Source organism: Notothenia rossii, assembly GCF_949606895.1.
Source record: "Notothenia rossii genome assembly, chromosome: 9".
NCBI classification, from domain to species: domain Eukaryota; kingdom Metazoa; phylum Chordata; class Actinopteri; order Perciformes; family Nototheniidae; genus Notothenia; species Notothenia rossii.
The window spans coordinates 44,879,306-44,906,013 of NC_136907.1; the positions used below are offsets into that span (position 1 = coordinate 44,879,306).

The following is a 26,708-nucleotide window of genomic DNA, read 5'->3' on the forward strand; positions in this document are numbered from 1 at the left end:
CTGAAGGACTGTTCCAATCTCCAGCATACTTGGAATTCCATCGAGGCCACGTCCTTGGTTTGGGGGTAATTTCGAGGCTGCACATGGGTAAACTTCGCGTCCTTCAAATCCCCACAATGCTTTGCGCACGGACCAATTTCAAAAACCCTTGCGGAGAATGGATGAACCGACGCAGCACAGCACACATTTAAATGTAAGTATGTAGTAGGGTTGCCAGAAACTGAACATGATCAAAATCGATTATTCTGCAGCCCTGGCGAATAATAATCGATTATTCTATTGACCCCTCCCCCAGGAGAGAAAAAAAAACTCAGACAAAAGGAATTCCGTTGTTTTCTTTACTGGAACATGTTTAACAAAATAGACGACAAATAGACCAACATCAACATGATGTTGGTTTATTTTTTGTTATTTTCTAAAGTGCCTGCCATTGCCTTTATTTGGAAATGCGCTATGCGCAGCAGTGCTGCGTCTTTCTCTGTAACCTCTTTGGCGTGCTTGGCACTCAAATGCGAACGCATTGTTGAGGTTGAGCTGTGATAGACCAACGTCTTTTCGCAGAGCTTGCATTTAACTTCCTTTGGAATTGTAAGTTCGAAGTAGTTCCACAAGGAGGAACTCTTTTTACCTGCCGCTTTGTTCATCTTTAGTCGCACGTGTGAGGAAGAAGGGGGGTGGGGGCGGGGTCGGTGTGTAGCGTGCTGCAGCAGCAGTCTGCTCTGCACGCAGGCTTCCTCCAAGTTTACAGTAAAACAAACTGGTGGTATGACCAATGGCCATTTACAATTATTAATACTATTACTATTATTAGCATTAGTCTATATTTTGGTTGAAACAAACATAAAATAATAATAAAAAAATATATAAATAAAATCGATTTTTAAAAATAATATTCGATTATGGAGAATGTAACGAATATTCGAAAAATCAAATAATCACTGGCATCCCTAGTATGTAGTGGCGTAGAACATGTGTTGGTAAATATGTTACTTTGTTGCATTTGTTATAAACAAAAATGTGTTCCGTGAAAGTAAAGCAAGTTCATAATTAGATAGACATCGTGAGGTATTTATTTTTGGTACAGTTTATGTTGAAACCGTTAGAGAGAGTGGCACACTTGTTAGCCTGTTCCATCCTTCTTTGTTTTCCGAAGCCGTGGCTTGGAAGTATACTTGCTTCGTTTCTGAAGGAAGTGACTTGGAAGTATGCGACTACCAAGCCAGTATCCTCGCGATTGAAAAACGGCCAGTGTACACGTGCATCAGGTGAACACACCCTCATTTACATGATGCAAGCTTGGTCCTTACGTAGCACGTAACACTACAGTGCCTCACAGTGGTACAATAACAGTATTACATCCCTATAGTACAGAATAGACACAATCTCTCTATACATACAATAACTGAGGACATAATGAATGTAAACATTTCCCTTAACACTATTAAGAGTGAATATCGGCCGATAATGATCGGCGGCCGATTGATCGTAGCATCCCTAATTATTACCAGACATTTTGACCGGCAGGTTTTGAATTTACCGGTTTTTAATAAATGTTACCAGCTAAAAACCGGTAATTACCGGCTAACGGAAACCCTGCTCTGTATGTGTGTGTGCGTGTGCGTGTGCGTGTGTGTGTGCCCACCTGTATGCAGTGAGCTCCACTTTAGCGTGCTCACAGCTGACCAGCTCTGGGATGAGTGACAGGTGTGAGATCTGGGTGGCGGCCCAGCCGAACTGAAAGACGATGATGAAGGGGAGGAAGAAGGTCAGACTGGCCCACTGGGGGGTCTGGGGGCCACAGCCCAGACACTGGTTGAAGATGAAGGCAAAGGACACCAACACACTCAGAGTACCTGACACACACACACACACACACACACACACACACACACACACACACACACACACACACACACACACACACACACACACACACACACACACACACACACACACACACACACACACACACACACACACACACACACACACACACACACACACACACACACACACACACACACACACACACACACACACACACACACACACACACACACACACAGCACAAAACAAGGACTTCACTAAAGACTTCGGAAACATTTGGTAAACGTAGAAATACTAGTGTAAACAAACTCTTTTAAAAGTAAAACTCCGGCATACTAAATCTTACTTAATTAAAAGCATTAAAATAAGTACCAAAGGAATAAATTGTGCATAACGACCTATTTCAGAATCATATGAAACAGATTATTATTGATACATTCATGTGTTCATCACAGCTGGTACAGGTGGAGCTCATTTTAATAACTTAATATACTGCGGTTGGATATCTTAACCTATTATTATATCTATATATTTTATGTATTTGTTAATGTATATTTCATATTAGCTTATAGTCTGAATCTGTAGAGTTACTGCTTTTGCTTCAACACGTGTATTTCGGTGTATTCACAGCATTCATTTTGTTATTCTACAGTATTGTTGTTTATAGTTATTTGTTAATGTAACCCAATTTGTGTTCTTTGAAATTGAAAAGGATGTCGCATTGTGTTAGTGACTTTTGTTGCAGATGTAGTTGTCTGAGTTTAAAGTTGTCTCCTATTTATGGACATGCTGTTGATATTGGAGATTTCAATAAATTTGATTTGAAAAAAAAACGGGGAAAAAACGGAAACACAAATGAAACGAATATCCGAATAACGAAATTGAAACCCGAATAGTACTCCAACGAACGAATATTCAGATATTCGGGTACAGCCCTAGTCACCAGGACTCCTGTCAGGTCTCTCCCCTGTAGGACAGATCCCCATGCCCCCCCCGCTGACAGCTGTCTTCAGAAACATCATGTGACCTGAGCTGGGTGACTAAAACATGTGCTCAGTGTGCCGTGTGAGAGCAGAGCACAGGAGTTTTATTCAAAGTGACATGAATGTTCTTTATGGATGGGAGCACGTTCAAACAAGGCAGTGTTTCTTCTCCAGATGTACCTTCTACCAACCAGGGCTGGGCTTTACAACACTTTGTTCAACACTCACTGTGAACTGCTACTTAAAAAGACACAAAAATATGGCGGAAGAGAATATGAAGAATAAGAAAATAAATGTTTTCTCCTGTTCTGGACTTAAATGTTTAGATCAGTGTGAGAGACAGTAAAAAGTACATTTACTGGAGGTACTACAAAATAAAAAATAAAATGAATAAACATTGACATAACTATAGGTTGGGATATTCTGCAGCAGTCATTTTATATAAATCCTTCTGAAAAGAAAAAAAAATACTTTTACTTTCGGCACTTTAGGTATATTCTGATGTTTTTTTCATTTGATTTAAAATTAAACATTTTAAATTCTAAACGTCTACTTGTAACAGTGCATCCGGAAATTATTCATATCCCTTCACTTTTTCCACATTTTGTTATGTTCCAGCCATATTTCAAAATTTATTAAATTCATTGTTTTTCTCAACATTCTAAACACAATACCCCATAATGACAAAGTGAAAAAAGTGTTCAAATAATTTTTGCAAATGAATTAAAAAATAAAACACACAATATTACATGTATCATGCTGCGAATGGATCTGGCCCTTCCTACATCCAGGACATGGTTAAACTGTACACCCCAGCACGTGCACTCCGCTCTGCATCAGCCAAATAGCTCGCTGCACCCGCCCTGCGAGTGGGACCCAAGTTCCCATCAGCAAAAACACGTGGGTTTGCTATCCTGGCTCCAAAATGGTGGTATGAGCTCCCCATTGAAATCAGGACAGCAGATAGCTTGCACATCTTCCGGCACAGACTGAAAACCCATCTCTTTAGACTCCACTTCAAGCAATAAAATTACTAACAAAGCACTCATATACTAACCAAGCACTTATATACTAACAAAGGACTAGCTTATCTAAAGCCAGTTGAGTAGCACTTAAAATGGTTTGGCTCTATGAAACCTAATGTACTTATATGAAGAAGAAGAAGATTTTTAAAACAAATTTTATTTGCATTTGTTTTAAACATACACCCACCCTGCAAAAGAGTCGGAACAAACCTAATGCATTACACAATCAAATACATTTAAAAAAAGATTTTCATGACTACCAAATAAAAATAATTTGAAAGTGTTTTACCCATTTAAAAACATCCTCTTTTACACACTTTAAAAACAAAAATTACACCTATCCTTTAAAACTTAGTCATTCTCCCCCAGTGAGCACAGAACCTGCCCAGCAGCCCACACATCCAGAAACCCCTACAGATGATTGATCAGCGTATAGTACACATGCTCCACCCTCAGACGCGCTGCCACCAGCCCCCTCAGACAGAGCACTGCAGCCGTCCATCCCACTTCAGCAAGTTGGTTCTTCCTACTTTTCCAGATCACTAATCTTGCATTAGCAAACAAGGCATTTATCAATACTAGGGTTTCCTTCTTTTTCAGGATGTATTTGGGGCCATGGACAAAAAGAGGTATGGAGAAAACCTCCCCCAACCATTCCACCCACCCCTGTAACATTTTTTTAAGACCAGCCAATCGTGGACAGGACACCACTAAATGCTCCAATGTTTCTGCCATAAAACAGAACGGACAGCCCCCCCTTGTGCCTGGGTCAAAATGAGCCCTGTATTTATTTGTGGCTATTGCTCCGTGTACAATTCTCCATTGGATGTCAGCCATCCGTGTCTCAACCGGAGCTTTATACAGGATCCGCCAGCTGCCCTTAGGGGAAAAGCCCAAGCCAAACACATCCGTCCACCTCGACTCTCTGACGCCTGCGAGCGAGCTGAGGTTTAGCACCTTTACGCAGCTAAGATATAGCCTCTTTCCATTGCAGGAGCTGAACTTTCCAGGTGTTAGAGTCCCCAGTGATAGCAGGAGACCATCCTCCTCTCTCCTTTCCCCCACCGCAGGACCCACACTCAAGGCAGGAGAGACATACCCATGTCCCTTTCTCCACTGGTCATCCAGATCTGCATCCAGAGCAAAAGTCCGGTGGCATGGCGACAGCGGGTTGATCGAATGCCTGTCACCTCAGCCAGTGTTTCTGTGGAGACCCCAGTCAACTGGCCAAGTTTTACCACTCCCGCTTCAATGAACGCATTTGTTAGGGTGGCTGAAGAGAAAAGGGTTCCAGAAAGAAAAACCAGTGTCAAACAGTGGCTCCTCAAACAGCCACATCCCAGGCCGGGGGTCGGTGGTCTGGTAAAACTCTGAATCATCCAGGTACTGGTGACTGAGCAGTAAAAAGGTGCAAGTCCAGTTATCTTGTATGCAGGGGCCTTCAGAAGAAACAGGTGTTTATCAAAACCAAAGCCCCCTGCCCTCCAGAGCAACAGCCGGGCCATAGCCAGCCAGCAGGGAGAGGCACCATACAGCAGCCGCTGAGCTGCCTGCAGTCTAAAAGCAGCAGTCCTTGCAGTAATGTCCACAAGGCCCTGCCCCCTCTCCGCCACAGGCAGGTACAGGACCGATGCTGGCACCCAGTGATGATGAATAAAATTGGACTCTGTTTCTCCTATGAAAAAGAACAAAATAAAACAACATAGACTAGCTACATGGCATAATGCCGAAACCCGCAAAATAAAGCAAAAGTCGAGACAACTTGAAAGGATATGGCGTTCCACTAAACTTGAAGAATCTCGTTTAATTTGGCATATTACTCTCAATGAATATAAGAAAGCACTGCGTAAAGCGAGAGCAGCCTACCACTCTTCATTAATAGATGAGAATAAGAATAATGAAAGATTTCTTTTCAACACACTGTAGCCAGGCTGACAGAGAGCCACAGCTCGGTTGAGCCTTCTATTCCCATAGCACTCAGTAGTAATGATTTCATGTGCTTTTTTAATGATAAAATTGTTCCTTTTAGAAACAAAATTAATGACCTCTTGCCTTTGACCAGTATAGTGTTATCAACAGCTCCCGGAAACGAAAGTTAATATTACACTAGATAGTAAACTAGAATGCTTTTCAGCCATAAACCTTGAACAATTAAATTCAATGATTCTTTCTTCTAAACCATCAACGTGTATCTTAGACCCGATTCCAACTAAGCTGTTCAAATAAGTTTTTCCATTAATTAGCACTTCTTTATTAAATATTATGAATATGTCTTTATTATCAGGCTATGTTCCACAATCATTCAAAGTAGCAGTGATAAAACCTCTTCTTAAAAAGCACAACCTCGATCCAGAGGTTTTAGCCAATTAGACCTATTTCTAATCTCCCATTCCTCTCAAAAGTTCTTGAGAAAGCAGTCGCAAAACAGTTGTGTGATTACTTAAAAAACAATGATTTATTTGAAGATTTTCAGTCCGGCTTTAGAACACATCATAGCACAGAGACAGCTCTGGTTAAAGTCACAAATGACCTTCTAATAGCCTCTGACAAGGGACTTGTTATTCTTATTTTGCTCGATCTCAGTGCTGCATTTGATTTTATCGACCATGATATCCTATTGCAAAGACTAGAGCACTTAGTTGGCATACAGGGAACTGCATTAGGCTGGTTTAGGTCCCATTTGTCTGAACGCTCTCAGTTTGTGTGTGTCAACGATTAATCACAGGGCTCAGTGCTTGGACCTATTTTGTTCACACTATATATGTATGCTTCCGCTAGGCAATATTATAAGGAATCATTCTGTACATTTCCACTGTTATGCGGATGATACTCAACTATATTTATCCATCAAGCCTGATGAAACCAATCACCTAAATAAAATTCAAGACTGCCTCAAGCACTTAAAAACGTGGATGACCTTAAACTTTTTGATGTTAAACATGACCAAAACTGAAGTTATTGTACTCGCCCAAAAGAATCTACGAAACAAACTATCTAAAGATATACTAACTATGGATGGCATTAATTTGGCCTCCAGTGAGACTGTAAGGAATCTTGGTGTTATATTTGATCAGGATTTATCCTTTAACGCCCACATAAAATCAATTTCAAGGACCGCCTACTTCCATCTACGCAACATTGTCAAAATTAGGCATATCTTGCCTCAAAACGATGCAGAGAAAGTCCATGCATTTGTTACTTCAAGGCTGGATTATTGTAACTCTTTATTATCAGGGAGTACCAAGAAGTCAGTTAAGTTGCTTCAGCTGATTCAAAATGCTGCAGCACGTGTACTAACCAGTGTTAGGAAAAGGGACCACATTACTCCTGTTCTGGCTGCCTTACACTGGCTCCCTATAGAACACAGGATAGAATTTAAAATTCTTCTTCTCACCTACAAAGCCCTTAATGGGCAGGTGCCATCTTACCTTAAAGAACTCATTATACCCTACTGTCCTACCAGGGCATTGCGTTCCAAGAATGCAGGGTTTTTGGTTGTTCCTAGAGCCTCTAAAAGTACAATGGGAGCCAGAGCCTTTTCTTATCAAGCTCCACTTTTGTGGAATCAGCTTCCAGTTTGTGTTCGGGCGGCAGACAGCCTATCCGTTTTTAAGAGTACGCTTAAGACCTGCCTTTTTGATAAAGCTTTTAGTGATAAAATAAAATAATCTAATAAGAGTGCATTGACGTATATATACGTTGTGCCTCTTCACCTATACATTTTAGTTCTTACTCTTTCACTTAAATCCTAAAAACTTAGATCTTATATTTAAAACTTTATCCAAAACCTTTCCCCTCTCTGACCTCTCAAGGTTCTAATAGAACAACAAGGTTGCAGAGAAGGCCTAGCCCGGCCCGGGAGTGTGGAACGTAGCCAAAGACCTACTCCTCATCTCTCACCAATTCAGGTTCCAGTGGGGACCTCTCTCCCTGCGTGTGCCTCTCCACCTCTGTTTCCTACTTCTTACTTGCTACCCTTTTCCCCCAAACTATCCTAAGGGAGTGCATGTATGTAGACACGTTAGTTTAGCTTCTATAGGCTTGGACTGTTGGGGGGGGCACCTTACTCCGTCTTTCTGCCTGTTTGTACCTGTGTACTCCGATTAACCCAGCTTCCCCCAAATCTCTTTTTTGTGTCCATATAGACGCCGGGATCCTGAGTCGAGGCTAATCCTGTTGCTGTGGTCGTGTGTCCTGGATCCTCTATCCTGAGTACTGGATCTGATTCCTGGACTTCGAGTCTTGGCTGAACCTGTCTCTGTGGTCCTGCCAGACGTCTGTCCGTCCTGGGAGAGGGATCCCTCCTCTGTTGCTCTCCCTGAGGTTTCTCCCATTTTCCACTTTAAACTGTGGGGTTTTCTCTGGAAGTTTTTCCTTGTACGGTGTGAGGGTCTAAGGACAGAGGGTGTCGTATTGTCATACTGATATTCTGTACAAACTGTGAAGACCACTGAGACAAATGTAACATTTGTGAAATTGGGCTATATAAATAAACATTGATTGATTGATGACCTGACCAGAAGAAATCCACGAGGAGCCGCTGCAGTTGTTTCATGAGGCCCGGCGGTGGGGTTAACACCTGGAGTCTGTGCCACAGAGACGAGGCAACCAGATAGTTGGCTACAAGAACTCTTCCCCTGTAGGACAGCTGTGGTAGCTGGGGCACCTTTCCCAGCAATCCCTCCCAGTTCTGTGCCACCATGTCCTCAGACCCCAACCAAACTCCCAGGACCTTTAAACCCTTGTTTCCCCAGCTAAGGTTACCAGGAAGACTGGGGGAAGAAGAAGAAGAACTTTATTAATCCCTTACAGTCTTTCCCCACTCTGTTGTGTGTACACACATTACACACACAGGGGAGGATACACATGCAGAAACACAGAGGATATACATGCACACAAACAACCACATGCAGATAGGAGAGGTGGTAGAGCAGAGAGGCTGCCAGGTACCCGGCGCCAAGGGTGTAGTTTTTGAGGTTAGGTGCCTTGCTCAAGGGCACCTCGGCAGTGGCCTTGGAGGTGAACTGGCAGCTCTCCAAATACCAGCTCACTCCATATTATGTTTTGTGGTCCGATCGGGACGTGAACCAGCGACCCTTCGGTTCCAAGACCAATTCCCTCGACTGAGCCACTGCCGCCTCATGATTCTGTTTTCTTCAAGTTTGTATCTTCTTGGTCAAATGCACTTGGGTAAAAGCGTCAGCTAAATTTAATGTAATGTACATAAGTATTCACACCCTTTACTCAATAAGTTGTTGAAGCACCTTTGGCAGCAATTACTGCCTCAAGTCTTCTTGAGTATGATGCTAGCTTGGCACACCAATCTTTGGGCAGTTTCTCCCATTCTTCTTTGCAGATTGTCTCAAGCTCCATCAGGTTGGATGGGGAGCGTCGGTGCACAGCCATTTTCAGATCTCTCCAGAGATGTTCAATCGGGGTCAAGTCTGGGCTCTGGCTGGGCCACTCAAGGACATTCACAGACCTGTCCTGAAACCACTCCTTTGTTATCGTGGCGGTGTGCTTAGGGTCGTTGTCCTGTTGAAAGGTGAACCTTTGCCCCAGTCTGAGGTGCAGAGCGCTCTGGAGCAGGTTTTCATCAAGGATCTCCCTGTACATTGCTGCATTCATCTTTCCCTTGATCCTGACTGGTTTCCCAGTTCCTGCTGCTGAAAAACCTCCCACAGCATGAAGCTGCCACCACCATGCTCCACAGTAGGGATGTTGTTGGCCAGGTGATGAGCGGTGCCTGAGTTCCTCCAGACATGATGCTTGGCATTCAGGCCAAATTTGGTTTCATCAGACCAGACAATTTGGTTTCTCATGGTCTGAGAGTCCTCTAGGTGCTCCATGGGGGCTTTCATGTGTCTTTTGCTGAGGAGTGGCTTCCTTCTGGCCACTCTACCATAAAGGCCTGATTGGTGGAGTGCTGCAGAGATGGTTGTCCTTCTAGAAGGTTCTCCCATCTCCACAGAGGAACACTGGAGCTCTGTCAGAGTGACCATCGGGTTATTGGTCACCTCTCTGACTAAGGCCCTTCTCCCCCGGGCGGCCAGCTCTAGGAAGAGCCTTGGTGGTTTCAAACATCTTCCATTTGCAAATGATTGAAACCAATGTGCTCGTTGGGACGTTCAATGCTGCAGACATTTTTCTGTACCCTTCCCCACATCTGTGCCTTGATACAATCCTGTCTCTGTGGTCTACAGACAATTCCTTGGACCTCATGACTTGGTTTGTGGTCTGATATGCACTGTCTGTGGACCTTATATAGACAGGTGTGTTCCTTTCTAAGTCATATTATGGAGTCAGATTTGGGTCAATATTCTAGCGCGCAAAACAAGCTACTCACGAGCGGAAAATGTGCTTTTACACGCGCATGAAATGACCCTCGCGCGCAGATTAAACCCCCGCGAAACAGCCCTCTTGCTCGCTCGAGGGAGTGTCAGCCTCACTCGCTCGCGGAGTCTGTCTGTGCACGCGTGAAAAGTTTCTGACACTTTGGGACGGAGCCACTGGACTTTGATTGACAGCTACCAGGAAGCCCAGAGTTGCCAGGTTTGATAAATGCCTGAACTCAATCAATTAATTTGATATAAAAAAATGACACATTAATTCTAGGAGTCTAATCAGCAGCGAACCGCTTCAACACGTGTATTTTGGTGTATTCACGGTATTCATTTTTGTTATTCTACAGTATTGTTGTTTTATAGTTATTAACCCAATTTGTGTTCTTTGAAATTGAAAAGGATATCGCATTGTGTTTGTAACTTTCGTTGCAGTTGTATATGTCTTAAGTGTAATTTGGCTTGGCTTCCTATTTATGGACATGCTTTTATTTTGAAGGAGACGTAGCGCTGTTGACAGGAAATTGTTGTTGCTTTGGAAACAACGTGACAGAGATGAACGGAAAAAAGTAATATCTACATATAAAGACTCTTACGTTGATATTGGAGATTTCAATACATTCGGGGAAAAAAACGGGAAAAAACAAACAAAACGAATATACAAATAACGAAATTGAAACCCAGATAGTACTCCAACGAACGAATATTCAGATATTTGAATATTCGGGTACAGCCCTAATATATATAAATCAGCTGTACACTTTACGAATATAATGTCTTTTTATGGGCATCTTTACCATTCAATCTCGTCCAACTGACCTTGCTGCTGTCACTCCTCGGCTCTTGGTAGTTCAGGCATTTATCAAACCTGGCAACTCCGGGCTTCCTGGCAGCTGTCAATCAAAGTCCAGTGGCTCCGCCCCAAAGTGACAGAAACTTTTCACGTGCGCACAGACAGACTTCGCGAGCGAGTGAGGCTGACACTCCCGCGAGCGAGCCAGAGGGCTGTCTCCGCTCGCGGGGGTTTAATCTGCACGCAAGGGTCATTTCATGCGCGTGTAAAAGCACATGTTCCACTCGTGAGTAGCTTGTTTTGCGCTGTTACGATCTCACTAGGGATGAGCTAAGCAACACACACCAGAATGGAATTGGTGATGATTTTAATAGGGTTTAATGGTTAACAACAAAAGGTGTACAATAAAAAGAGAACAAATATAGCCTAAGCCAAACAAAAGGAGCCAAAAGGGCTCAGGTATACTGCTAAATAACAGAAGAGGACTCTGAAGGTGAGCCTAATCACACAGCTGTGATCACTAACAATCACCACTAATTGAAGGAGGCTGCGGGGAAATGCAGCTAACAAAAGGGGAAATAGATCACACTACTCCAAACACAAAACAGTACACGCTACGCTAAACACATATCACCACACAACACTCGAAAGACATATCTACTAGCTTAAGTCTGTAAAGTCCACACAGAAGCAAGATGTGTGAGGCGTCTGATTGCAACAGAGCCTCCCGAGTCATAGCTGTCCCCAGGCTTTGTAGATATCTCCAGCAGGTGTGCGCCGGCTGTGCGCTGCGATTGTAGTGCGTCGGGCCCGGCGTGCTCCAATCCCAATCTTCCGGAGGCGGACCAGGAGATGGCAGCCAATCACGTCAGGGCAACCGCACAGCTCATTTACACACAACACAGAGTAACACAGTGACGGCCCGTCCACACTATAGCTTCAAAAAAAGCTTGGAGCTGGGCGTGTCTGAAGCTTGGGGATTTTATTCGAGCACCGCGACCAACAACCAATCACATGAATGTCCCCCCCCCCGGCATACAAAGCAAAAAACCCCGGGGATTTTATGCGAGCAATATATATATATATATATAAACTCCCCAAACAGGCGAAAACCTACCAGTTTCACCCACTGTCTCTGCCACCTCCCTCCATGCCTGGTTCCTCCGGTTTGTATCCCAGTAAATAGTTCTGGTCGTAAAGAACCGGGTGATTTGCTACCGTAATTTCTCGTTTGGAATATGAGGAAATGAACTGCGGTTTGGCTCTCCCAGCTTGCACGCGGTTTGATTGGCTAGCTTGAACTGTCAGATTTGCATAAATGGGATTCGATTGGCTGACGCTGGCTACTCCGGCGTCTCCGGCTTCAGACGTTGAACATTGTTCAACTTTTGCAGCCTGAAACACCAGGAAAGCTCCGCTCTGCTACCCATAATTCAGTTCGGCGAAAAGCGAGGCAACGTGACATCAAAAAATGTGATATTGCTACTTTTACTTGAGTAAGATATCGGAGTACTTCTTCCACCACTGGTAAAAGACAGTGTGGATCAAAAACTCACTGAGTTTACACTTCACTGTTTGAGGGTAAATCCTTTCTGAGAAGGGAATAAATAGGAATGGCGTACATATATAAATCATTTGAATTCCTACTGACAACAGAATGAAAAAAGTAAGTTCAATACAATTGATGGGAAAGATAAAGAGAAGGGTGGGGAAGAAGGTGGAGTAGACATGCTGGGGCTACCAATCTAAATGTATAGAGACCATCAAGGTAGATAAAAGAGGGTTTGAGGTATAAGGAGTAGTAGTGTTTTTGGTAATGTGTGACTCACCAACTAAATGCCATGTCTTCCTTTTGCCGTAGTTTCCACAGCCGGGGGTTCGGTCAGACTCGTAACCAATGAGAGGCGTGCAGATGCCATCAGCTATCTGTCCAACCAGCAGCAGCACACCTACACCACAGGGACATATACAACACAATAATAATCAGTGTGTGCGTCAGACCGGGAGGAACACTGCAAGACAGGAAAGACACTCACTGTAGGATATTATTCTAAAAAAAAAGATATGTATATATATATAAAAAGGAATAACATCTTAATATCACGTATATGTGTATATGTGAATAGAACATGACAGATTTTTAAAGAGCCCCTATTGTGCTTTTTTGGGGTTTTCCTTTCCTGTAGTGTTCTATAGGTTTTTGTGCATGTAAATGGTCTGCAAAGGATAATAAATCCCTGTGTTCCCTCCAGAGGGAGTTTCTATCCCACACACATAGTGACACCACTATGTAAAACTTACGCTTCTATTGGCTAGCGCTCCAACTAGGGATGTCCCGATCACCTTTTTTTGCTCCCGATCCGATTCCGATCATTTGATTTTGATAATTTGCCGATACCGATTTTTCCCGATCCGATCTTTATGCAATGCATTAAGAGAAAAAAAGCATTCAAGTTGTCCCTTACGGTTATTTTTTTATTTAAATTAGATATTCTATCCAACATGGATATAGCTTCTTTTTTTCACAGCAGCATTGGATCAGTTCAGTTGTGCAGCATTGGATCAAAACAAAATAAAGCTTATCAGTACTCGTTAGCTTACTGCTACAATTAGACACTGCGCCTTCCCACTCTGTTGCCAGATTTGAGAGAAATAAGCAACCAGGTCTATGAAAACAAGCCCCAAAGAAGCAACACATACATGATGTTGTGTAATTTGAAACCAAAACTAAGTCCTCAGGATGATTTTAAGACTTGAACATGGTCATTTTTGTTTTGTAACATTGAATACAAAATTTTTAAAAAGTATTAAAAAAATAAATTAAAAAAATCCCGATCACCGATTCTTTTCTCCGGATTCCGATCTTTGGAAAATCACGTCATCGGCTCCGATCCCCGATGACGTGATCGGATCGGGACATCTCTAGCTCCAACACATTGTAGGTGATAGGCTAAGGGGTTGGACATCTCTAAGCGGTTGACCAATCACAACAGAGCCGGCCAGCTAACCAATCAGAGCAGACTCTGCTCTGGTTTCAGACAGAGGGTGAAAAGAGGTGCTGCAGCACAGGCAGTATGAGAAAAATAAAGAGCTTTTTGAACATTAAAGCATGGAGACATGTCACAGTAGAGCAGTGTTTCTCAAAGTGGGGGGCGCGCCCCCCTGGGGGGCACAGAGGTATGACAGGGGGGGGCGTGAGAGACCAGCAGGAAAAATGGCTATAAAAATAAATAAATAATGTAAATCATAATTTGGAAAATTATTGATTCGAAAATAATATGATACAGTACAAGTACGCCTGGGTCTCTGTTTCATTCAAGCTCGGCTCTGTGTGTGTGTGGAACGAGCCATTTTGTGTGCGAACGAGAGAGAGGAAGGGAGGGACTTCGCCACTCTATAGAGTGGCAAATTCCCTCCCCTTCCAGGGGAGCTCCATGGGACCTTATTTCGAAAAAATTATGTATTGAAGTCAATGGAGAGACAAAGATTATCTTTCGATCCCGTTTGAATTGTGCCACGAATTACACATATGATGTTTGTCAATTTGAAAGATAATTTTGCAAGTCAAAAAATTACAAATGTGTCGTAAAACCTGTGAAGTAACACATTTGTTTGTGTGAAACGCTTAATGAACTACATCTCTGGTCTCGCAGACTCTCACAACAACACACGTCACCAAGATGGCCGTCACTACTGTCTTGTCAAAAAAGTGATTGACTACCCTCACTATCAACACGTCCAGAAGAATGTCATGCAAAGCTGCCTGCCTGCCTTCCATCGATTCTCTCTGAACTACCTGATCTTTTTAATGTTTAATGTCAACCATTTGTGCAGATAGCATGAAGTAGAACAGATCGCCGATGCTAATGTTGCATTAGCATTTATCCCCCGGGCTTGAATGGTGTATTATAGAATGATCACACCGGTGTGTGATATTTCATGAAATATGACTACTACTCTTACTGTTTAACATTTTGGGTTACTTGATGTTACTTCATGTTAAGGCTAATAAAAATGACAAGGCTAAGACTGTAATGCTAACTAACGTGCTTGCTACTAGCTAGGTAGCTAACTTGATCCAGCCAGCCACTCCTGGTCCTTTCATCAGACGGGAAGCGAAAGAACGAGCAAGACCCATTGCTGGTATGATAACAACCTGGTACTAAGCACACAGGCATCTTGTTAAAGTTATCTTATCTTAGCTATCTCTTATATTTAGCGGAGGAAAACAATTGTGACATCCGTTATGACCAGTGGCGGGCCGTGCATTTCACACCTAGGCCTTCAGTGATGTCCTACACAGTCCTACCTGAATTATTCCACCTCTTAATACCATCATTATGACGCCATGGCTCTAGAAACTATACATTTAGACAGAAACGCAGTATAACCGGGCGTTGCATCACCTTAACATAGTCAAGTACAACAGAGTTATATTAATATTTCCGAAGCATTTATAATCAATATATCGAGAATGACCACTCGACAGAAGCAGTGGACACAGGGATAGTCACTGCCACACATGCCAATGTGTAAAGCTGCCCCGTGCTCTCACTCAGATTTTTCTGCTTAAGGAAATGAAGGAGATCAGTGGGATTTTTCCCTTCAAAATCAAAATCAGTCATGGCATACATTACAGTCAGTTCTGTTTTTAGCCGGGACAGATCGAACAGTGTTCCGTGACTCTGTGTTAATTTGGCTAAGGCTGTTTGCGGGATTTTTTTCCGGTAGGTCTGAAAGTGCTAGGGGTCCAGGAGGGAGAGAAACATTAATTTTTCGTGGTCTTGAAACCTACTCCGTATCTGGCAAAGAATGTTGTCCAGAATATTGCTGTGGAGTTGTGGTAGTATGCGCGAAGGTCTCCTTGTGCTGTACGTGGGCCTCTGCGTGCGCTCGGACCACTTGAGATGCGCGCTGTGTCCTCGTAGATCTGACGAAACTGGCACCTCTCTCGCTCAATTGTGTCACAAAACTCGTTCACCCTTGTCAGACAGAATTGTACATCCAATTTTTGTTTCTGTAGTATTCCAAAGAGCACATCTGAATGCTTAAAAATCCCATTGAATGTTTCAAGCAAAAAACAAAACTCAAAATAATCCAGACGTGCATTAAATCCATCAGCGCTAAGTATAGAATCCCCATTATACTCCTCATGATGTTTCAGTATGTGGTCAAACACCTCCTTTAGGGAAACTCTCTTCTCAAAGACTGCATTGACCAATCTCGATGTATATTGCCACCGCGTTGGTGCAACATTAGGAAGACGACGCTTGCAAATGTCATCCAGCAGTTACGTGCGCTTATAGGGGATCTGGAGAAAAATGCTGCAAGACCATTGAGGCTGGCAAAAAAGACCTTGCATTCTTTAAGCTTTGAGGCCCCTTGAGTCAGTACTAAATGTAGTCGATGTGCATAGCAGTGAATGAATAAGGCCATAGGTGCCCTCTCCTTAACTTTAGCCTGCACCCCATTTAGTCCAGATGCCATGACCGCTGCGCCATCATAACACTGTGCCACAACTTTATCCAGACTACATTCATATTCCTCCATGAAACGGAAAATAAGAGCGGCAATGTCATCAGCTCGCTTGCCGCTTGCAACATCTTCAAATCTGACAAACCACTCCTTGACACCTGTGTCCCTCACATAACGCAGGACAAGTGCCAGCTGTGCTACATTACCCACGTCTGTCGTCTCGTCCACCATAACAGCGACAAATGGTGCTTTTTTTATCTCCATTTTGATCTCTTCTCCCATCACTTCAGCAATAGCATAAATCAGGTCGTTTTGTATTTTGCCTGACATCCCAGTAAACACTTTGTTTGTGGACAGGTGGTAATGCAAGTCTGTGTTGTTCTCAGCAAGCAAAGAAAGGAGCTCCACGTAGTTTCCTCTGTTTCTGGACTCTGCGCTTTCATCGTGTCCCCTAAATGAAAGTTCCTGTTTACCCCAAAACAGGACACAATCAATCAGTCTTTTCAATATTTCCCTATTTTTGTTCACCCTTTCGTTGTGGAGCTCCGTTTCCCGGCGCACTTGTTCGTTGAGCTGTAGATCCAATCGGGTGTCCCCAAAGGTTTTCAAAAGCACCATTGCTTGTAAGTGCCCAGCCGTGCTTTGGTGTCTCGTTGCTGCCTTGGTTAGACAACTCAAGTTTGCAAATCCAGTGTGGCTCCAAACACCAAATCGAACAGTTGCAAATAGCAGGCATTCCCAGCAGTACAATTTGCAGTGCCTCTCGGAGGCTGTGAGCCAGGGGTACCGCTCGTAGTTAGTGATTTGAAAGTGGCGGACAAACCCTTTTCCCCGCTGTGATAGGCTCGCTAGCGTCTGGGTTGGCCGTTCTCTTCTCACGATTTCTAGCTTTTCTTCTCCTCCTTCAGCCATTATGGGTTGAAAAAAACAGCTTGTAGAAATCTACACAAATTAGCTCGTTCAAATTCAAGTTCAGTTTGCTAGCTCTACATAGCTCTGCCTCTCAATAGTGCGTATCCAATCAAAAGACTTGCACGTGCTAACGTCATCGTACGCCTGCTAGCTGGCCCATTGTCGCCAACTCAAAATCTGATTGGTTAACGCCACAGTTTTGTTTCCGTTCACTTTAAGCTACAGGCGACCGCACTGTTGATTCTCAAGGCCTAAGGGCAGATTTCTTGGACCCTGGCAACACATTATGGCTGAAATATGATTGGATAAAAGCTCTAACATAAAGGCCAGCCCTCCAAATCTCGTTCTGAGGCTGGAAGCAGTGCAACCAAGAGGAAAGCTATGAAATGAAGAGAAAAGACTATGGGGAATAATTTAATACATATTTGTGGAAAAAATATATCAAAATTAAATTTATATTCGGATGATGTTTAGGCCAGCAGAGAAGGCCTTGCTGGCCCTGACGGCCCACCACTGGTTATGACATCACTTACGCGACTCTGGGATTTGTAGTCTTTCTAGTTGCGTATTTTTCATAGTCTTGTATTTCAACAGTTTTACGACAAACTGTGACTTTTTTGACATGGAAATTATTTTTGTAAGATTGACAAACATCATATGTGTAATTCGTGGCACAATTCAAACGGGATCGAAAGATACGTTTTCTCTCTCCATTGACTTCAATACATAATTTTTCCGAAATAAGGTCCCATGGGCCGGAACTAGATGGGCATGACTTCGCCACTCTATACAAGTTCGGATAGTTTAAAAATCAGTTCCTAAGTTCTAACCCTATCTCCTATTCCTTGACCTCTGAGTGAAACATCACGGGGTTAAGGGATAGTGGATAGGAGAATTCAAAAGGATTTAGGAGAAGAGACTGCGGTACTTTAGAGAATCCGAATGCACTTTCACTATCCGACGTGTTTATGATGCGCCAGCGGACGTCCTTTTGTGCGTCTGCTGCTTTGGGGAAACTATGGAAACTACAGTTTTCTATACAGCGGACTACAACATGGATGTATAATAAGAACAACGGACTCATCTAGAGACTCTGCACCGTGCTCTGATGCTGCTGCTTTATGCTTTATGAACAACAGAGAAACATATTCTTCATGACCAAAGTTGGAATTGAAATAAAAAAGTGAGACTTATGCTCATCACCCTCTCCCTCCAGTCCACATTAATACAAATGATCCCAATACGTATGATTGTATGAACTATGAAAATATCTTAAAATCAATACAAACGTATTTATAAACGTTAATCCTTAACACCTATCACTGTGTATATCACCATTCAAACATCTTTTAAAAGTTGAACAAACCCCACACAGCTCAGTGAAATGTTGACTTTATTTGATAATTTCAGTAAAAACTAACGTTCATATTTCTCTTTTTGATTATAATACTGATGAAAGTTTAAAAAAAAAAGCACTTACAACATACGTTTTAAAATGCTTAATAAGCACCATAACTTTCATGATATAATTTCTCCGTCATAATCGTTTGTGTCCGTGAACGGCCGACTGTTGTGTGACGTCAAATGCTGCGGCTGCAAGGCATTGTGGGGCAGCATTTTCTCCTCTCCTTTCGGTTCGGGAGGTCCAATGGTTCCTAAGCTAAAGGAGGTTATAAAGGAAGTTTGAAACCTCCTTTTCTATCATTCTAGAGAATTCGAACGGCACTTATCATGGCTGCCACTGAGGGACTTCCGGGTCATTTCACTCGGTTAGGAAGGTTCCTAAGCTAAATGGACTATTCGGCTGCGGTGGTTTGTTGATACATGCCGTCTTCTTCTGTTTGCTTTAATCGAGGCTGCATAGTTATGCAGCGCCCCCATCGTCAGTAAATGGAAGCACTACAAAGAATCCCTTTTAGTGCAGTTATTTCACAAGTTTAGTTATATACACAGCTCGGAAAAAATGACCGAGGTCCGGACCTCTGTGACCTCAATGGTGGATACGGCCCTGCATACACCACCTATAAAAATAGCACTTTACCCCTGCTTACACCTATATGACGTGAGCTGATTATCGAGCATTCATTGTAACAGTCGCGGGTACACTGTGTATTTGCGTGGGGAGTGTTGCAGTAGAGAATTTGACTGTAGCGCCCGGTACATTAATGGGAAACCCTAAATGTTTGAGCACCCTCTATGAAACGTCAAGCTACCCCACAGCACCCCCAAAAGAAATCAGTGGCGCTGCCACTGAGCCTGCAACCCCGTTTTGAAGAAATGTGCAGTGCCAAACAGGCTCATTGCAGCCACTAATGCTGTGATAAGAAGACACAATTTGCCAAATATCAACATTTTCTTTCTTTTCATTTTTTCTGCACAGATTGCCATGTGGCAAAGTATTATAACTTATTGTTCTAGCAAAGGGATTGCACAATTGTATGATGTTTTTTTTGTTTTGTTGACCACACAGAATTACGGAGCATTTTTTTATTAGCACTGTTCTAGCAAAGTGATTTTTTTATTTTTTTGAAAAGAATACTCACGTTCATATTGATGCATTTTAATAAATGTTAACTTGGCCCATTACATGACTATTTGTGTTGGTGGGGCCCGACTTTTTTTTTCTCCAAAGGGGGGGCCTGACAGAAAAAGTTGGAGAACCACTGCAGTAGAGACACAAAATACTAATATGAACCTGAAGATGAGCATGATAGGGCCTCTTTAAGCAGAAAGACAGACAAGACAGATTCTCACACACACACACACACACACACACACACACACACACACACACACACACACACACACACACACACACACACACACACACACACACACACACACACACACACACACACACACACACACACACACACACACACACACACACACACACACTACCTGCATATGTATTCTGGAAGCCCAGCACTGAGTGGTAGAACACCAGCAGGTATGTGAACCACATGGAGGCGCAGAGGTCGTTCAGAACGTGTCCCACCGCATAGCTGAGCTTCAGGAGGGGGGGCAGAGACCTCTGAGCGTCCGACATTATGGCTCCAGATAAAACACTCAAAACAGAAGTCACGCGCCTTCATCAGCTACAGCGATGACAGAATATGCCCGACACACTGGCGGGTAAAACGGACCTCAACACATCTGAATAACGTCACACGGATTTTCGGTTCCCCTTTTCACATGTAAATGTTCTAAAAATATACTTATCATTTTTGGTTTCCGTTCAGCCAGACATATGTTGCCCTGACAAAATGATATTTCGTTCCATTCCTTTTCAATTTCCTTGTGATCAGGTGACGTTCGAGAGCTGAGCCAGAAGGAGCACCTCAGAGACCGGCACAGAGGAACTGGGAGGAAAAGGGCTTCCTTCGCCTCATTCGTACCCGTATTTTTACATGTCAACACCGAGCAAACTAGATACAAAAGTTAAACATGACTTCATGCGAGAGGTATCAGCCTTCTGTCAGGGCTATCCCATTAAAGGTAACCACAGTTCGACACAGCCCACTCCAATGACTGTTCTTCATACAACGGCAGCAGCGGCGGGTAACGTTAACTCCTGTTCGGTACGGGAACACCGAGCCGCTGCACCGGTAACCTTTAGCTAACCGGGTACACACGTTTAGCAATTCAAAGACAAACAGATGTAAACAACAACGCTCATGTCATGGTCATGTAAGCACAAAAAGGAGGGATGGGCCAATAGGTAACTCTCCTTCTCCTCTTGACCAATAGGGGAAGCCTCGCGGGCTCACTTCCTCACGTGAGCCAAAGATCGTATATTTAACAAAGCGTGGGAGCCATCACTCACTTTCGCCGTTACGTGGTAAACTAAACATGTTAAACATTAAACGTTGTGTATCTACAATTCTCTCAGTTTAGAAACTAAAAGGAATTATTAGACACATTGGAGGTATTGTTCTAATGTTTGCATTGCCGAAACATGTTCTGTTTATTTAAATACAACTGAGCACAATTTAGTATATTTAATCACATAAAGGTATGGTTATTATATAGATGTCAAAGCACACCCACAGTTCCAGTTCCATCTGAGCAGGTTACATAATGTATAGAGTGCCACATTGACGCGTATGCCTAAAACCTATGCCTAAAACCCGGAAGTAAACTCCTTCCGGTTCCTTCGACAAAAACCAATGCAATTTCTCCATAGGATTTGGGAAAATAGCTCTAAATAAGGTCTGTGGTTGACACAAATTGAAGAGACAGATCACGTTTTGTTCAGCCGGATAATATCCACATGTCTACCCTACTTTTATAATTTTCAAATCCTAAATCTAATCGATAGATTTATTAAAGTTAATGTGATTCGAAAATTATAAAAGTGTACCTCATAACATATAACATGAGTTCATTTCTGCACCTTTGAGCCTGTTTCAATAAGAAGGTTTAATGGAATATATGGATAACTTAAACTTAAACACTCAGAAGTACACAGATAAAATCTAAGTCATGTAAAGTTGAGTCTGGATTTACAACACTGAATGATTTAGATATTTGAGAGAGGGGGCCACATTTGACAACATCTTGGTTTTCTATGATCTCAGCCACTAACGGCTGTCAAACCTCTCTTCATTCTTATCCCAGTGTTTCAGTCACAGCATATCCAAGTCAATGAGGCATCAAATGAAAAGACCTTTGAAAGCATAACAATTAGTTTACTATTTCCTAAATCATGCTTGTTTATCATTCCTCTCAATTGGTTTGGGATATTTTTTTCCCATGACTCATAGTTCACTTTAACATCCGGTTGTTGCACAAGTTGGCTTAAAGGAAAAGAAAATTCACAGAAAGAAACACTTCCCTTCTGCTTTACCCCTTTTGGATGAGGAACTAGTCATTTTGCAATGTTTTTCTAAGAATTACCAACTCTAATCTCGAAGTGGTCCAGAGCAGAGTGAGCCTTACACAATGTAAAACCTCTGCCTGTTGACATGAGGCCAGCATATCACATCTCTTAAAGGAATATGGAACCAAAATAGTGCAAATTAGATGTACATGTTTACATTTTAAGCCACAGAAAAACAATATTGGCTTTTTTACTGAACATGTTAGCAGAGGAAAATGTACCCTTTTCAATTTACCCTATTTTTATTTTATTTTTTTACAATGACTGTTACAGTTTCACAATCACAGCTATGGGTGCTTAGGTTTCATTATGTATTTGGTTAAAACACTCAGTGTTTCCATTTGACGAGGTTCCCTCTTTCGGCCTAGCTCTTCTACTTTTTATATTATTTTTACTTAATACCGGTTTATTAATTCATAAATGTAATTTGAATTATTATATAATTGTCCTTTTGTCATTGTCTTTCTCCCTCGGGTATGGAATGGTAAAGGGGTGGGGGGATTCTTATGTTGTCCACTGTTTTATCCACTCACCTTGTCATGTCATGACTAAGCTGTTTTGTTCTGTTGGGGGAAAAAAAGAAAAAACCCCACTTAAACATAGCATACTAAATGTTTTATGGCTGTGGACAGTAGGCGATGCTCTCATTTATGGAATGATACAAAGAGATTAACACAATACTCTCTGTAAAACCCATTGACTTTTATATGTCAACAAACAAATGTTAAACCTGGCTTGAGATTTGTTCAGAGGCCTGTACTACGAAGCCGGATTTTCCGATTTTCGTGTAGCGAGCCAACTTCAGGGAAAACTCTGGGTTTCCGGTCCTACAACGCTGATTCTCTTCTTACCGGGGTAGATCTCCATGGTAACTTATGCTGAACGGCTAGCCTGCTAGGGAGCAGGTTAGGTTCCAGGATAAGAGCTCAACTCGGTGAAAGCACTGTCTGCTGACCAATCAGAGCTCAGCGTGCAGAGTTTAAAGTGATCAAGTCATATTACAGGAGAAAGAAAATCAACGGCTGGCAAAAATGAACTGACTGTTTGAATGTGAAAATTAAAATTGTAATTTCACTGATCAACTGGGGTAGTCTCATGGGAATATCCATAATATATTTAGTCACATTGTCTCCCCTTAAAAAGTGAAGTGGTTTAATATGACCTAAGCTTCTGCCTTCGCACACTTTGAGCATGGTGCTGACAATTTCCAGAGAGATGTGTATCTGATATTATCCTGTACCAGTTATGTCTAGATTGGCAAGTTGTAAATAAACCACATTGTTCCTATATTTTTGTAGTTTCTCTATCACATTGAATTGTGTTTGCTTAGTCTATTTCTGAAATTATTAGATATTTTTGAGTGTCTCATAAATTAAGTTTTCATGATGTGAATAGCCGTTTGAGGCTTCTCTACAGTAGCTATAGAATGACGCGGCAGTCCAGATTCTCAAGACTCAAGCCCTGACCTACCTGTGGAATATGACTGTATCTGCAGTGATAGTTTAGTGAAATGATACTCTAAAAATATCCCTTAAACTTAAAAAAAAAAAATTACTCATGATTCCCTTAAATAAAGATCAGCTTTTATTTTTTTGGTTGTTTTTAATTGAGTTATCCAACTTTCCATCCTCCAACCCAGAGAGAAAGAGGGGGAAAAAAACAGAAAATTAAAAATACAAGTTATTAAAAAAACAACATTTTGAGGAACACTCTCCAAGCTACAAAACATAACCGTGTTGAACTCAGAAAGACAGAAAAGAACAGGTTCCAAATCTTAGACAGTCTTTTTAGTTACAAATTAAAACAGCAAAAAGCATAGTTTTCACATAAACATCTTTTTAAACTTTTGTTTCTGGTGGTTGTGAGGTTTCCTCTGAGGGTGAACGTGTCCGAGAAGAACACCGAGCCCAGTCCGTTGCAGGATATAGACCGAGCCACTCTACTTCCTTAGACCCTAGAGAATAAAAACTATATAGACTATGTGCGAGAGCTGCATCGTATTGTCCAAGAAGTCTCTTTATGATGAGCTTGAGAAAGTGTGCAGCTTGTGTGTGTGTTAGTGTGGTCTGACAGTCTCATTGCTTCCCATCCTTTTATTGTCCTCTCATCTGTATCTCCTCAGAAATACATTCTCTCTCCTCTGAACCAGTCAGTAAGGAAGAAAAAAAAAAAGAAAAGAAAAAAAGAAAAGCCAGTCTGCCGGTACACCAGCTGATCCAGCCTGTCAGCCAATCAGCTCGCCTCTTGCAGTCCACCAACTGTCTGAGGTCACCTGTACTCCGGTGTGTGTGTTGATCCAGTTTCAGTTCAGTCTGTGACCATAAATACATGAAGGCTCCAGCCGGTCCACAATTAAAGCTCCGAGGAAAACTCTGTCCGTCTGCTCCCTCCAGAGGAGCAGAGCAGACGGGATCTGCTGCCGGTGGTCCAGCCGACCCAGAGTAAACTACAGGACCTCCCACAGCTGAGGGGGAAGGGCAGAGAGAGAGAGGGGGGGGGGGGGGGTTTATATGAAGAGGGCTAGAGAAAGAGAGAGAGAGGGAGAGAGAAAGAGAGAACAGAGAGCAGATCTTCTCTCTCGTCTTCATTTGTGTCTCTGGAGAGCTTTCCTCTTCCTCCTCTTGAAGAAACAGCAGCACCTGCAACACACACACATGTCTTGTTCAACTAATTCATTGACAATTTGATGATGTTAAATATGTCCTATTATCATAGAGAGTGGGCAGATAGAATAGGTTATGTTGGAGAACGAGAAGTGACCACTGACTTTTGGAACTTATAATGTTCTCTTGTTTCCGTTATAAGGATAATACAGTTTGATTGACAGATCATATTATTAAGCCACCCAAAAATAGCACATTAAATAACAAACGATGAGTGAAACATTTAAATAATAATAAAAAGAAAATAGAAAGTGAGAACAAAACTAAATAGCATACAGGGGTTGTTTGAAATGAAAACAATGACATGTTCTCATTGAGCAGGTTATTGCCAAGTTGGTTTGATGAAGGGCTGAAAGGCACTTTATATTTTATAGCAAATAAAGATGTATTTGTTTTTCTGACAAAAGGGGAACATCGGCTGAGAGATGAATAAATCAGTGCATCCCTGTTCGTCAACACAAATATTTTCCTTTATAAAATCTAACCATTATAAGATCTGAATCCACATTTTCACGGGCTTTAATAATTCTAACATTCCTTTTGGGAGTCTATATTGAAACACACAAACCATCATCAGCGTACTTCGAATAGGTGTTCAGTTTCATAAAGAATATCTAGTTGAGATCATTTTAACAGATGATACAATTTTGATGTGATTTCTGATATTGGAGAGAATTATCATTTTTGCATCAATATGACAATTTTCATTGAAAAACAGCAATATGATCAGGTTGTGGTGGCAGAGTTCCCGTTAGCCGGTAATTACCGGACTATGACCGGTAAAATATGCTGAAGACCGGCAAATCTAAATCTCTCCGGTCAAAATAATTTCCCCTCAGCGCAATACCACATCAGTTGCGCCACTTATGTGACTGACAAGAAGAGTGTGTGACATACAAGAAGAGTGTGTGACAGACAATAAGAGTGTGTGACAGACAAGAAAAGTGTGTGACAGACAAGAAGAGTGTGTGACAGACAAGAAGAGTGTGTGACAGACAAGAAGAGTGTGTGACACTTTATATTTTAAAAGTGTCCCCAGCCTTCTGGGGAAAACCTGGTCTGATTAAGAGAGACGGCATTCATCCTACTTTGGAAGGTGCAAATCTCATTTCGGCAAACATTTCAGGGCTTTGTGGACGTAATCCATGACAAACTGGAGTTGAGACCAGGAGGCAGAGTCGCAGTCTTACACGCTTCTCTGCGCTCTCTCCTAGGCAGTCATCCATAGGAATCCCGAACCCAATAAAATACCCAATATTAACGGTGTGTGTGTCTGCCCAAGGACAATTTAAGGTAAAACCTAATAGAGGTGTCATACATAATAACCTAATAAAAGTAAATGTAACAACTACTACAGTGCAACAAAACAGGAAGATTAAATGTGGTCTCTTAAACATAAGATCTCTAGCATCTAAAGCAATACTGGTAAATGATTTAATATCAGATTATAATATTGATATATGCTGTCTCACTGAAACTTGGTTGAGACATGAAGAATATGTCAGCATAAATGAGGCCACTCCACCCAGCCATATCAATACTCATATTGCCCGAGGCACGGGCCGATGAGGTGGAGTTGCAGCAATCTTTGACTCAAGTTTACTTATCAATACTAAACAAAAATTAAATTATACCTGAAAGCCTCGTTTTTAGTCTTACGCATCCGACCTGGAAAACTGTGCAGCCAATCTTATTTGTTACAGTGTACCGTGCACCAGGTCCTTATTCAGAATTCTCTGAGTTTTTATCAGCTTTGGTACTTAAAACAGATAAAGTAATTATCGTAGGTGACTTTAATATTCATGTT

At 42.1% G+C, this 26,708-nt stretch overlaps 2 protein-coding genes across 5 annotated transcripts in view; both read right to left on the reverse strand.

The window, feature by feature from the left end:
- LOC307018894 (major facilitator superfamily domain-containing protein 12-like) overlaps positions 1-21,062 on the reverse strand; it is a 30,712-nt gene extending 9,650 nt beyond the window's left edge. The window contains exons 1-3 of the mRNA XM_079649393.1: positions 20,258-21,062; positions 12,799-12,918; positions 1,643-1,853 (exon numbers count right to left, since the gene is read on the reverse strand). Of these exons, the coding sequence (XP_079505519.1) occupies positions 1,643-1,853; positions 12,799-12,918; positions 20,258-20,405 (479 nt within the window). The 5' untranslated portion in view covers positions 20,406-21,062. The remainder of the gene's footprint in view (positions 1-1,642; positions 1,854-12,798; positions 12,919-20,257) is intronic.
- Positions 21,063-23,799: 2,737 nt separating this feature from the next.
- Positions 23,800-26,708, reverse strand: part of LOC307018895 (casein kinase I) — a 29,593-nt gene continuing 26,684 nt past the window's right edge. For all 4 annotated transcript variants that reach the window (XM_079649397.1, XM_079649395.1, XM_079649396.1 and 1 more), the window contains one exon: positions 23,800-24,877. In XM_079649397.1, coding sequence (XP_079505523.1) covers positions 24,823-24,877 — 55 coding nt within the window. In that variant the 3' untranslated portion in view covers positions 23,800-24,822. The remainder of the gene's footprint in view (positions 24,878-26,708) is intronic.